General features: G+C 41.6%; 1 protein-coding gene across 1 annotated transcript; it reads right to left on the bottom strand.

The window, feature by feature from the left end:
* Positions 1-841: 841 nt before the first annotated feature.
* IL22RA2 (interleukin 22 receptor subunit alpha 2) lies at positions 842-6,450 on the bottom strand. The gene is made up of 6 exons (XM_038132993.1): positions 6,352-6,450; positions 5,183-5,333; positions 4,220-4,398; positions 2,809-2,978; positions 2,185-2,363; positions 842-1,074 (listed from the first exon to the last, which is right to left on the bottom strand). The coding sequence occupies exons 1-5, from the start codon at positions 6,413-6,415 to the stop codon at positions 2,208-2,210; spliced, it is 720 nt and encodes a 239-aa protein (XP_037988921.1). The 5' UTR covers positions 6,416-6,450; the 3' UTR covers positions 842-1,074; positions 2,185-2,207.
* Positions 6,451-14,240: the final 7,790 nt, after the last annotated feature.

Genomic DNA, 14,240 nt, shown 5'->3' with positions numbered 1-14,240 from the left:
TAACAGACTCAACTCCGTCAAGTGCTTCTTACACAAGAGATGCTCCTGAGCCCCCATCATCTTTGGGGTTCCCCACTGGGCCCTCTCCAGTCGCATCTTGTCTTTCTTGTACTGAGGAGCCCAGAAGTGGACACAGCACTCCAGATGTGGCCTCACTAGGGCTGAGTAGAGGGTCAGGACCATCTCCCTTGACCTGCTGGCCACACTCTTCCCAATGTACCCCAGGATACACTGGCCCTCCTGGCCACAAGGGCAGTGACAGCTCATGGTCATCCACCAAGACTCCCAGGTTCTTCTCTGCCAATCTGTTCTCCAGGAGCTCAGTCCCCAGCCTGTGCTGGTACTTGGAGTTATTCCTCCCCATGTGCAGGACCCTACACCTGGCCTTGTTGAACCTCATTAAGTTTCTCTCCACCCAAATTTCCAGCCTATCAAGGTGCCACTGAATGACAGCACAGCCTTCCGGTTTATCAGCCACTCCCCACAGTTCTGTTTCATCAGCAAACTTGCTGAGGGTCTCTTTCCTTTAACTGTCTTGCACTGAATGGAAGAGAGGATCTTTCCTGTTTTAGTTTACATTCATTCCTGGCTAATCACATACTGGTTTCACTGTGAGAAGTATTGTCTCGAGGGTATGGAATTTCTCCTGTATTGCACATTTCTTATTTAAAGGAGGGACACTTTTTTTCATTTTCTGCTGTAATAATTGTAGAAAACATAACATATCTGAAACTTCTATTTTATAGATAGTATTTTAATTTCAAGACCTAAAATACAAAACCCCTAGAAGCAATCTTAAGGCTATTCCCATGAAGACTTTTTCCATGGTTTCATTTTTATATTACAAATCTGTTACCTTTGAAAATGCAAATATGTACCATCATAAATTGTAATACAGGACATACAAAGACTCCTTGACCTTCATGTAGCATAAACGGATTGTGATCAAATAATCAAATAATTTAATGCAGCAAAGGTTAGTTTAAAAATTATCCAAGTGTGTATTCCAAACATAGACAGCAGATGTTGATTTACAGCTGGACCTGTGGTGGAAGGCATCTTCTGTCATTGTGCCTGTAATGGGGAAGAGAAAGAGAATTGCTGCTGGCATGTGCATTTAAGCTGGGTGGTATTAAACTGAACTGACATTCAACACATGCCATTCACCTGCATCTGTCCTGTCCCTCTGCAAGTTGTCAGGAAGTCCAGCTCTAACCTGAGTTTCCAGCTCTTTACAGAACAGGGCAAGCAAGGAAAAAATGTTGGAAAGTCCCCTAGAAAGTGACTCCCTCCTTAGCCTAAACCCACTGACCAAAACTCGAGAGACACCAATGATATGTATCATATTATGAAGCAAAAGAAAGGAGAACTTCCATGGTTTTAGGGTACAGAACTGAGAACAGAAGCCCAGGTTAAAACTGACATTTTTCCAGTTTTCCTCTGTTACCCCAAATCTGAGCTTGCTGAGGCCAATTCCAATGGAGTCAAGTTTGGGTTAGGTCTTCGTACTCTCTGTGCCTTTGTACCTGCAAGGCAGGATTGATAGCAAATCTTTGGCTAGGCATATGATATGTGACAATAGCCTAGTGATTGATGTAAGTAAAAAAGATTGATGTAAGTAGAAAAAAACAGATTTTTCAGATCAGCTAGTGGAGATAATTCTTGCATTTTGGCCCATGGGAACTCATGACATTTGATAATTGATTTCTTTTTAAAAAGAGTGTCCATGAAAAGGGACAGGCTCATTTTAATCATTCCATCAGATCAATTCCTGAGCAGAAAAGGCTGGCAGAGCTTGCAGGAGAATTGCATGTTAATAAAGTTGGAGGCCACTCATTTTTCTAGTTAATTATTACTTGACAAAAAAACAGTTATAAAAGCCATGCTATGGATTACTACTTAACTATACTATGTGCAGCTGTTTAAAGAAAAGGAAGAAGAAGATATTTCTGAGGACAGTGCCAGCAAGCAAATAATTACCTATCCCATTCCTATAATCATCTTGGCCTTATCATTCTTACCTGGTGTGCATCTGAGGTTATGTAAGTATTCCAGCTAATATTGTCATGTGGGATGGCAGTTTCTATGACACACGTTTTTCTCTACTTTTGGAGAGTATCTGCCTTTGGTGAGGGGATAGATCTTGACTTCCAGAGTCATCTCCAGTTTCAGACAGTGACTTACCTGTCTCAGAGGTGACAGCCCTGTCACTGCAGCACAGTGCATTGCCTGCTGCTGTAGGCACTGCTCCGGTCCAGCATTGGCACGTACATTTTCGCCACGATGCAGTAGCTGACTCCAGGCCTCAAATCTTCTATTTTAATAACCTTGTCTTTCCCTTCATACACCAGGACCCTGTGTTGCTTCATACAGAGTGAAGAAAGAAGAGACATTCAAGCACATTTCCCTAGCAAGTGTGTCTGTGAGTCTGTGAGTAAAGTTTGATGAGAACAGAGGATGCAGAACAGCACATGGACTTACACAAACTCAACAGCATTAATAACTTATTAATGCTTTTTAAAGAAAATTCCCTTCCCCCCCCCCAATTCCTCTCCTGTCCCAATTCTTTCAACTAGGTCATAGATTATGAAGCATTAAGTTGATGGAAAATAATACAGGGAGGAATTATAAATCAATTCCATCAAATTCAATTCCTGAAAAATAAGCCTTCTTTGTTTTCAAACACTTGCACAGTCATTGCTGCTTTCACAATCCCAGAAGACTGTTTCAACAGCCAAACAAGTATGGTGTGCCCACACTTTTCTGGCTATTCAATGGTAAAGGGTTCATATCTGAATATACTCTTACCTCATCTAGCAAGTTGTTAATTATGAAGACTTGATACAGCAGATCATAATAATTTGTCATTGATATTTTGCTGCCTCTCTTTCTTCTATAAGGAGAACGTGGAGCCTGGAGCTTTACTGTTATGGATTTGTTGCTATGAACCACAGTTACCATTGGAGGTCCTATCATAGCTATGGAAAAAAACCCAAAGCTATAAACACAGTTATATTTTATCAATAATATTTCCTAGAATGCAATGTGAATCAGTTCAACAAATGTTCATGTTACCAACAATATATTATGCTGTATTTACTCCTCAAGTGACACTTTAGAAATTCTTACTTCCTGGTGTTTATTGGGTTTGACTATTGCTGTTTTGGAGGTGACATTTCCTGTATTTGTAAATCTATCTTAGAGCCAAACTTTTTGAAATCCCTTAGAGCCGATGTTGCTATGTGCTGACTGGTCAAGAAAAATTCCAAAACTACCCTGATTTTCTTTTCCCCTTGTATTTGTCTCTGTGCTTTCTGCACAAAACATCCATTTAAACCATTTCAGCTGTGCAAAGGAAATCACTTTCAAATATTTTGCAATTGGCTTGGTTAAACACAGCTAAGACTTGAAGCCAGCGCCTGCATAGATGTGTGTGCAGCACCAGCAGTGTGGGGACACGGGCAGCAGCTGCCACACGAATCTCTCCTGGAGGAGGACGTGGCACAGGGTAAGATGTGGTGGTTTTGCTGCAAGGTACTTATTTATGTCAAAGCTTGTGGTTTCATCTGTGCAGGAGGCTCAAGGTAGTCTGTGCTTCGGGGCTGTGGAGTGACCCACACTGACAATTTGATTTTGCATTGGCCAGTGAGGGAAAACAGGTTAATTCATGGTGAACTTACTGGTAGGTAGACTGCTGCTGTTCAGTGTTTGGGCAGTCCTCCATTTCTAACATACTGTGGCATTGTAATGACAGTGCTAACCAAAAGCTTTGCACACGTCCTTTCTATGTCCTTTCCTGCAGTCAGGATAACACATAAATGTGAGAAGAATAGCAGCCACAAACCATGCAGCTCTGTTCTGTCTTCTCCCCGCAAAGAAGAAATGCTTCCTTTTATTGTCTTGAGTCCTGTCTTTCCAGCAGCTCCAAAAATCCCTGAAAACCACTTGTGTACTTCCATGCCCAGAGGAAGAGGCTGAATTAAAGGGATCTTTTGATCTCCTAATTACTGGTAAATGGCTATTTAGCCATAATTGCTTGGCTTTCAAGTGTGTGAAGAATTACTCTGGCAGAACACCTGAGAGCTATTGACTTACTTCTTTACATACAGCTTTGTGGCTAGAAAAGGATAACTTATGTTTGCAAGTTGTGAGCAGAAAGATGTGTTCCATGCCATGGAAGATCAAATTCCTTCCAGGGGACACATGTGTTTGCACTTACTTTCTCGCCAAGGAGTGAATCTGCAGCTGAGGCTCCAGCTGGAATAGACACCAGCCAGGGCTGCTCTCACTCTGCTGTAGTAAGGCTCCTGGATGTCAGAGGTCTCATGTGTTAGGTCACAGACATGGCTTGAAATCCCCCAGCACTCATCTTTGTTTTGCCATGTGCTCTGCCCATACCTATGGAGAAAGAGGAGGAAGGATGTAAACTTTAGGGATCGCTGCCTGTGTCCATGCAGATTCTCAGCCATCTGTTTTACTCTCGTGGCACTGACAAGCATCCTGCCATGGAAATTAACTGCCCTCAATTTGATAACAGGGAAGGTTGATTTAATGGGTGTTTGGGAGCTACAGGACTCTGTCTTTTCTGAAAGAGAGACATGGGTCACCAGCCCTGTCAGAAGCCACCTCTTAGCTGCCCCATGGGAGAGGTGGGCAAGCTTCAGCTTAGCCAGTGTGTTCACTGATGGGCAGAATGCTGGATCTCACCAAAACATTCCTCAAGGGCAATACTGATTTCAGGCACTCACCACTGTGCCAGGGATGGGAGCAGATCCTGAAGACCAGCCCCTAATGTTGCCTCAATCTTTCCATGCAAGGCACCTTGAGACAGAGCTGTGGGCAAGGTAGGCCACTGAAATACCTCTAAAGCTCTCTTACAGAATAACTTGACCTACCTAGACCTGCTTGAGGCAGGTAGCTAGACCCAGTGGCTTTCAGAGATCCCCTGCAAACTACATTTTGCTTCAAATCCTTGGTGCAATGAGGGTGCAGAGTATAGTACTGGAGGTGCTTACACCTTGCCTGCCTTGTGCTGCCTGACTGCCCCTTATGGGATTGGTAAGTGCAGAAACAGCTGAGAGCTAGCAGCCAAGCAGGACATGGCTGTTCCCCAGGAATGAGAAGCTCCTGTCACCTGAGAAATCATTTTAGCCCCAGCACAGTGGGAGGCGCCGGTACTTACACTTTATACTGCACAAAGTAGAGCGCATCTCTCGCCTCTCTGGCCCACCCAGGCTGCCAATGCAAAGTGGTGTTGAAATTTAACGAATGGAACTCTACCTTCTGTGGCTTAATCGAATCTTGCAGGTCTTGGTTTTCCAAAACTAAAAGCGCTGCAGATAAGGAATGATAGAGTAAGGTGTTTGTCACAGACACACTCCTCCACATTGGAATCAGAGGGTATTGCTACAGACCATCTTGTTTCATGGCTAGCAGACCACAGGGAAATTAAATCTCCTGAATCTCACATTCAAAACTTTCCAAGTCACGAAGTCAAGCAGTTACAAAAGAAACACATTTAGAACTATGAAAGGAATACTTTTATGTGGTCTGAGTGTTTGAGATGGGGTTTTTTGCTGTTTGTTTTAGGTTTGTTTGTTCATTCATTGATATTTTGTTTTTCTTTTTCCTTTTTTTATTTTTTTTTTCTTTTTTGTTGGTTTATTGGTCTATTTTTCCTTAGTGAGTTTGCTGCTGTGAAAGATGCCACACAACCATCCCAGGAAACAAACCCTTCAGATCTCTTCACAGAGTCTGCAGTGAGCATCCCCATCAATACTTAAAAGTCAAGTGCTCTTTCCCTCTTTACTCCACAACTCAACTTTAACCTGAAGAGATTATAGCTCTTTTAACTGTTGCCACAGTTGTGTTTACCAGCTCCTGCCTAATAAACAACCACCTGAAATTCACTTCTTTTCCTGTCTGTACCTCTGGGAAAGCTGTCTGACAGTTTTCAAGACCATCTCTTTTCAAACTGCTATATTACTTATAACAGATTCAGTTAACAGCCTCTCTGAATCATTCAAACCCTAATATTTTTGTGGGTTTTGCAAGCCAGATAACAGCAGCTTTTACTCTGGCATAGCACAGAATCAGATAAGACTTGTACTGGCTGAGCTAAAACTGGTAATACAGCCATGAGAAAAACCTAATGGGCAACATGTTCATTTTATCTGCATTTCAGAACCTGGAAAGATAAAATAACAAACTAATTTGAAAGTGACTAGCTTTTGAAACTCACCAAAGGATACAGAGATTTCTTGACTCATCCAAAAAATTCAGTAACAAGCCCTGTCCTCCCACTCCCCCTTCCCTTCCCATACAGGAAAAGAGCAAAAAGCCCTTACTTACAAGTTGTCTCATCCTGAAGCAGGTGCATCAGTAAGCAGAGGAAGGAAAGCATGATTCTCCTCATGCTTAGGAGAGCAGCTCCATGAATGAAAAGCACCTCTCTTCCTCTTGGGCATGTCCTATGAGGAAGTAATTGTTAAGCACTCCAGAGTTCCCCTTATTTTCAGTGGTTTCCAAATTCCCCGGTTTGGCTTTGGTTTAATTTAGCTGCAAAACATATGAGTAGCTCTAAATTAAACATGAGCAATTGTTCTTTCTTGGCAGCTGTGGTCATGCAGAGTTTGGAACTAATTATGAACCAAGCTATTATGAAAAAGGTCCTTTTTTAAAGACACTTATTCCCAGATGATGTCTGCCAATATTGCTTTACCCCATAAATTTGTCACAGAAGCTTTCTTGCTTGCCATGCTAAGATTTTTAATATTTATTTATTTCTTTGTTTATTTATTTAATTTCAGCTCACTAGTTGCTCAGAGCTGAAGAACACAAGAAATTTTGCTCCAAAGATATAAAAGACCTACCCATGTGATGTGCTTTGTGTTTGATGGACTGCCTCTGGGCCAAAAGCAAGAGCTGGAGTTTGCAGGTGTGCTGGTGGCAGGACATCATCTAGGGGGCTGTCACTGGAGGAACGAGGGGCTGTGAAATCACTTCTGGCTGTTGGGCAGCATGTTCATCCCATGCTGGCTGCGAGGGAGATGCTGGGATGCTGGGGAGGCTGCAGGACTGACAGCCTCCAGACTGGGATTAGGAAGATAAGCCCAGCCCATAGGGCAAAGTGCCGCTCTGGGTTGGACTTTCAGACTGCTCGGAATCATATGCCCCAACCGGTGCAGATGTGCTGCAACACTGCCTGCACAAATATTGGCATTTGTCAGTGTTATCCTCTGCATCCTGCCTGCCCAATATGTCCATCCCTACGAGCTTGATCCCAGGGCTGGGGATGCTGTGGGTCTCCGGTGAAAAGAAATGTCACTTTGTTCTTGCAAATGCTTTAGTGCCACATGCACGTCTGCCTGCTGGGAGATGAGTTTCGCGCTCCTGGGATGTGTGGGAAGCTCAGACTATTTGTTGCTGGTGGTGAACGCTGTGCTACTGCCTAGGCTTGCCCCTCACTCTTCCCTCCCCGAAAGCTCCCCGATGCTGACACCCACTGGTACTTCACTGCTCATGCACTAGTGCAACTAAGCAAAAGTTTAAAAAGAAAATGCTTTCTCTTTTTACAAACTCATGATGATAAGCAAGAGGAGAAAAATGCTAATTTTATAAGACTCAGCACAGCCCTGTGTAACAGCTTGCACAAAAGGAGTAATGGATGTGAAGACTACCTGTTTACTAACAAATAATTGTCATGAAATCATCTTTACTTTGGGAAAATATGGAAACAGAACACTTGTCAGGTCAAAAAAAGTGCAAGTTCTGGTTCAAATTAACTTATTTAAAGGCCAACAGTTATATTGAACAAACTGAACAGCATGTAGTCAAGAAGCTGATTTTGGTCAGATAGATGGGCACAGGGTCCCAGTTCAGCTGATCACCTATACCTCATTATAATAGCACCAAACCTGCCCCACACATAGTAAAATGCTAACTGTGCAGCTTTGAATAATGAATAAGTCAAACCAATTAAGGGAATTAAAGAACTGAGAAAAAATGAAGGGAAAAAAAAACCACCAAAATGAAGGCAGAAGTCAGAAATTCTATCTCCAGCTGCAAATTTTTTTATCTATTAATTTCCCAATGGAAATGGATAGATTAAAAAAAAAAAAAAACAAACAAAAAAAAAAAAAACAACAAAAAAAACTTAAATAGTTTATTTACTTTAAATAGTTCCCCACGCCAAATTCAATTAGTATTTCATCATGTTATATGAGCTCAAGTACGGGAACAGGGAACTTATACAAACCAATCACTAGGCTGAAAAGTCATCAGTGTTTAGTCACAGGTCATGTATTTGTTTACTTGAATTGTACACACCTTCCCATATCCCGAGAAGCAGCCCATTGCCAGGAGCTGAAGTGTGGACCTTTGTCAAAGTTCCTTTTGATGGTGGTTCCTCCTAGGAAAGCAGAGCTGAGGGCCACCAGTGGGTTTTGCTCGGAAAAGGCTGCTGTGCGATGTGGTGAGACGGGGCAAGAAATGCCTGTCACATGGGTGCTGGAAAACACCCAGGGTTTCCTGCGCACTGCACTCCCATAGTGTTTTATCTGCGGCTGAGCTCGGCGCTCTGCAGTAATCGCTAACTCCTCACATCCTTTCTGTTGTCATTGAAAGAGCCGCTGGTGCAATAGCAGGCTATTAGCACCTGTGCTACTCACCGGCCTCGGTCACTTCAGTGCTTTGCGTGATAGAAATCACCAGTCACAAGGAGCAGCTGCACACACACACACGCAGACATGGACATGTATGTCTGGAAGTCTCACAGAATAGGTACATAGTGTATATACAGTGTATATACAGTGTATGTACAGTGCATATATAGTGTATATATAGTGTATATAGCGCATTTCTAATTGTACACTATCGAGGAACCCAGGATGATGCACACTGCAATGCTATTTAAAATATGAGAACTTCTATAAACAATATTACGGGTACTCTGAACAGTACTTTATGAAGAAATAGGTGGTTGAAGTGTATTACTTAGCCCAGCAGAATCCACATAATAGTTATGCTACTAGCTCATCCTAGCTTACACTGCAGCATCTTTCTGGTCCAAAGCATTGTGAAACAGCAGAACTGATATTTTTGTGACCCAGCACAGAAAACCATGGGTATGAGAATTCTTTCCATTGCTGGAATAGAATGCTAACCTATCTGAATGCTGTGTAAACAGCTTGCTTTCTCTTCAGGATGGATTATTGCTACACAGAGGTAAAAGTCAAGTATTTTTGCTGAAAGCTGCTTGACACTTTTCATTTGAAAGGACCTTGTTACTCTTTTTTTTTCTTTTGCCCTTGAAAGAGTTGTTTCCCATACATAAGAGGGAAAAATGTAACCCTGAAACTGCTGCTGTAGCACGACCTTTGGCTTTTTTGCCGCAAATCTGATATTTTCAGTGGATGTGAGGGTGGGTTTTGCTTACATGTCTGGATGAGGATGTGGGAGGATGAAGAAAGCATACCCAAAGCGTACAGGGAATACTTCTAGTAACTGCCAGAGGCAAGGCAATTCTCTCTCATGTATGGCATTTCACACAAAAATAAAAAATGTGAGTGGTTCATGGTACTCCAAAGACTATTCGCAATTGTAGCCACAGTTTTCAGTCTTTTCTAAACAGCCAGTGTGGACTCAGAGGAAAACCTGCCTTGGGAGGGGACTCTGGAGGTCATCCCTTCCAGCCTCAGCACAGGGGTAGTGATTTTATCCCACACCTTTAACATGAATTTCCTCCTGCATATCCTAGTGGGATTCCTCTGCTGAAATTTAAGACAGATGCTTCTTGTGCTTTTATTACGCTTTTACTTCAGATAAAAGTCTGTTATTTCTGCAAATGCTACAGTTTGCTATAGTTGGCAATCAGATTTCTCCCGAGTGCCACCCCTCCTGGCTGAAGGAATCCAGCTCCCTCAGCTTCTTCTGGTGTGTCATGTGCAGCAGGACAGCCCTTTGCCAGCTCAGTGGGGACTGGAAAAGTGAATCACTACACTGCACACAAAAATTAAAATGAAAGCAAAGAAAACCCCCACAATCAGGCAGGAGGGACTTTTTGGATTGCTCTTCCCTGCTCTGTAGGGAAGACACGTTGCATCACACAAGTTCTTACAGAGAAGTTTCTGAGGAAGCAACACAGACTTTCACTGCACAGTGTGCCTTCCCTGCTTCCTGCACACAAACTTCATCTCTCACGGTTAAAGAGCTTGGGTCAACATTTTAAAGATTGCAGTTGGACATTCCAATGCTGTAGCTGCATCTACATAGGGAGACTTTTGACCATATTAAAGATCTCCTGAAGGCTCAAAAGTAGCGAGCCATAATTTGCACACGCAGTATTTATTTAACAATGTGCAACACACTGATTTGACTGGGAAGTTAGTAACCAACACTAACATCCATTAGGAACTGAAATTAACACCAAACGCCAAAATAGCTCCAAGTCTTTCATTTAAATGACAAGTTCCCTTAAAATTGTCTGCTTTTCTCACTTGAGAAGCCATAGAATTATATTTTTTCCTACCACTAATGAGTGCTGTAGCTTGTTTAAGCCCATTAAGACACACTTTTTAGGTTGTGGGTCCTTCACCAAATCATCTGCAGACAAAAAACTACCAACTTGGAGATATGTGAAATTAATATTCCAGAATTTGTTGGTTTTTCTTAGGTAATCTTCATAATATAGTAAAGGTGTCAAGTGCTCACTCAGCCAACAGAACGCACAGATAAAACTGGAGAGGTACATCACAAACATTGCTCATGCTTTCTTGGTCCACCTACTAAAGTAAAGAAAGGCTCAATTCTGGTAGTGCCAATGCTCTCTGACACACTGCCACCAGAGGCAACTACTGATATATTGGTCGAATATGACCCACACACTGATTTTTTTTTTTTTTTTTTTTTTTTTTTTTGGTAGGGAGTGGTTCAAAGCCTCCCCATCTAATCACCAAGTCCAGACCACACTAGGCTGACTCAGCACATGGCACAAGAAGGGCAAGGGGTTGGCAGGCCTGCACTTGGGAAAAGACACGCAGAACTGGGATGCCTGCCTTCGCATTTGTCATCAAAAACTCGGCTGCAGAAGGAGCAAGCACGTCTGGCAGCTACTTTGGACAATAAAACCTGGAAAGATGTGAGTTCCAGGGGTTTCCCTGGCCTGGGGAAAAAAGAAATAGAAAGGAGAAAAAAGAGAATCTGCCTTTCACTCATCTCTTCTGCAAGGGGAAATTTGCAAGCATCACACTTTCTAGCCTGTGGCTCAGTTCTGTGATTGTCTTTTGAATTCTCAGTATCATTCTCCATCATCCAAGGAATGCAAAGTCTAGACTAAAAAGTCCATTCTTACAATGATCTTTACCACCACCGTCTCCAAATACCCACTGTATTTCTATATACTATTTTACAAGCCTTTTTCATTTTCCTTAATAAATACAATGTTGAAAATCTTTCCTTAATAAATACAATGTTGAAAATCCACGGTGTGGATAGTCTCTAAGCATTCAGGAATCAGTGTTCTGAGCTTTTCAGGACAGGACCCTTCACACTTAACTGGTTTTCACACCTCTCAGAGGCGTTAGTTTCGATTCTACTGCAACATGACTGTTTAACCAGTAAGATCACTCTGTGATTCTTAAAGACAAAAAAGCTTTGTTCCATATTTGTCTTAAATGAAGTCTGGTGTATCTGAAATAAAATTGTCAGTTTTGCTGCACACCCAGAAGCAATTGACAAATTATTTCTTTATAATTTACAATCCACATTCATAGTACTTTATTGCAATTTCTAGTCAGATTTGGGGGGTGAGTACGAATTAGCACTGTATTAAAAGCTGATACAAGGCCAGACTGATACTTGAGATGAAGCCACATGGAAGAAGGGACTGAGAAATGGCATAGATGCTCTCTACCTCCTTGCTACCACTGCCCTCTAGCCATTCAGGCAAGCTTTTGCAACCCTTCCTTCCTTGTTACAATTTATCTCACACTCGATCATATTTGCAGAAGGTTAGCATAGGCCACAACTCTACCAAGCCTGGTAGCAGAAAGCACATGAAAGTACATACAGTTCCTGTCTTCTGGAATGGAACTGCACATACCCTCCACCTTTCCTGCTATTAAGTGAGTTGCTATAACCTTAAATGTGCCACAAAACATAATGCAAAACAGTCATGCTCAGAAAGAAAACAAAGTGTATTTATTTTTGTTCTTTTTGCTCTGTATTTTCAGTCTGAAAGGACTGTATTTACTCTCTTTGAAAGGGCATTTTTGAAGGGATGTTAAGTTTTTGAGTTTGTTATTCGAGCGATGTTGGCACAGAAAAGAAAGCTGTATCAGAGTCAATACTCTTACGGCTGTACTGTGAACATTGCAAGGATGTGACAACTGCAGGACACACAGCAAGCTGGCAGGCAGAACCTCTTGGTTTGCCTGCTCATTGTTTGCTCTGCTTGTAATGCTTCTCCTCTTTCAAGCTGTGGCTGGACAGCAGAAATTAAAACATCACACAAATGAGACTTCAGTGACCTTTAAACTTCTAATGAACAGTAGTAAGTTCCAAGGAAGGCCAGCTTTCCTCTCTGTAGCAATTAATCCATTCAAATGGTTTGACCATTTAATCCTTGCCCATAATTTTTAAACAGAACATAAGGAAGCAGCCCCAGGCTGAAGCAATAGGACTGGACTTAAATTACTGCAGGCTGCAGCAACAGCATCAAAGGGCAAAAGAGAAACTGCAGTGCTGAGGATGATGATGGTCAGCAGGATCCAGGAACTGCTGCACACATCCACACACACAGATGGGCCACACACACCTCCCCCAAACAGAGTTTTGATTCTCAATAAAGCTCAAGCATACACCATGTAAGTAACATTAACTGAGAGAGCTTCAAAAGCACATTTAGTCTTCAGAAGAAAAGCTAACAGCCATAATGAGGCAAGGACACACATTTTTCTTCTTAGATTTTTTTTTATTTACATATAAAAACATGTAAACTGTACAGTATTTACAGGAATTTCATTACAGGTTTCAGCCCAATGATGACATCCATTTAGAGAATACAGAAAGAGTATTAATAAACAAGAACTTCATAGTTAAAGGACTGAACTATAAAAAAACACACTTAGTAATCCACACAGGTCACCTTTTCCTAAGATAAAAGGTGCTTTGTATTTGGTTTGTCGTTTTGGTTGTGTGTTTTTGCTTTCTGGATTTTTGGTTTTTTAAAAGATGTGCATGAAACTAGTCATTTGAGGCAAGTACAACGTCTCTACTTATTCAACTGTTTACATGGAACCACTTCAGAGCAACTGGTTATTCCTAACCCTGAGAAAAACAGGTTTCCTCATGCAAGTTTCTTTTTCTGCAATCTCCTACGAAGGATAAAAAAATTTAAAATATGTGCATCTGTTCCAGGCAACTGTCTTGTTTCCACAAATGTCAGTAGATTTGACAATTTTGTTTTTTAAACTACATTATTGACTTATGTGGAAAACCACACAAAAGCAGATTTGATGTTTCTGTTCCAGCACACAGTACTGCCATAGTACCTCATTGTTAACTGCAGATCTAATAATAAAAATTACAATGTCCACTCAAGAACAAGAACTGAAGAAGTTCTTAGAAATGTTGGCAGGTATGAGGTCAAAGTTTTGTGAAGTTCTCTTTCACAGGATGTAATGTTTTGGAGTCTTACCTCATCACCCAAATCACGTTGAAGCGAGAGGAAGGGAGGAGTGCTAAGCAGCCAGGACAAGAGTAAAAATCAGCCAAAAAGGCTTGAAGTGGCAAAATCTTATAAGTGTGTGATACTGGATAGCTGATAGGCCTATAAAAGGCATGAATATTAAATTATTTTCAATGTATAAATGTTAGGCACTTTCATATTCTGGATCAAGGCGCAATGTATGAATATTCAGAAGCTCAAGCGAAGTACTTCATCACAAGAATATTAATTAATTAAACAAACCAAATCAGGTGAAAACGTATAGATAAATACTACCTGACAGGTTGCCAATGACATTGTTCAGATATTTGGTATTACAGAACTGCAAAAGCAAGGCTAAGTAGCTGTAGCTGGAAAGGCATTTCCATTGCCATCCCAAGAAATCCTCACACTGCAAGCTGCTGGATTGTATCCAGAGATTACCACCATGGCTTGCCCTACTCTTAGGCTTTCAATACCACTACTGGCAACTACCAAAAACAGGACTGGTGGTTACAGAGTTTACTGACCCAGA

The sequence above is a fragment of the Motacilla alba genome, chromosome 3 (genome assembly GCF_015832195.1).
Source record: "Motacilla alba alba isolate MOTALB_02 chromosome 3, Motacilla_alba_V1.0_pri, whole genome shotgun sequence".
NCBI classification, from domain to species: domain Eukaryota; kingdom Metazoa; phylum Chordata; class Aves; order Passeriformes; family Motacillidae; genus Motacilla; species Motacilla alba.
The sequence above is the reverse complement of the archived record's forward strand: the minus strand, read 5'-3'. Positions and strand labels throughout refer to the sequence as shown.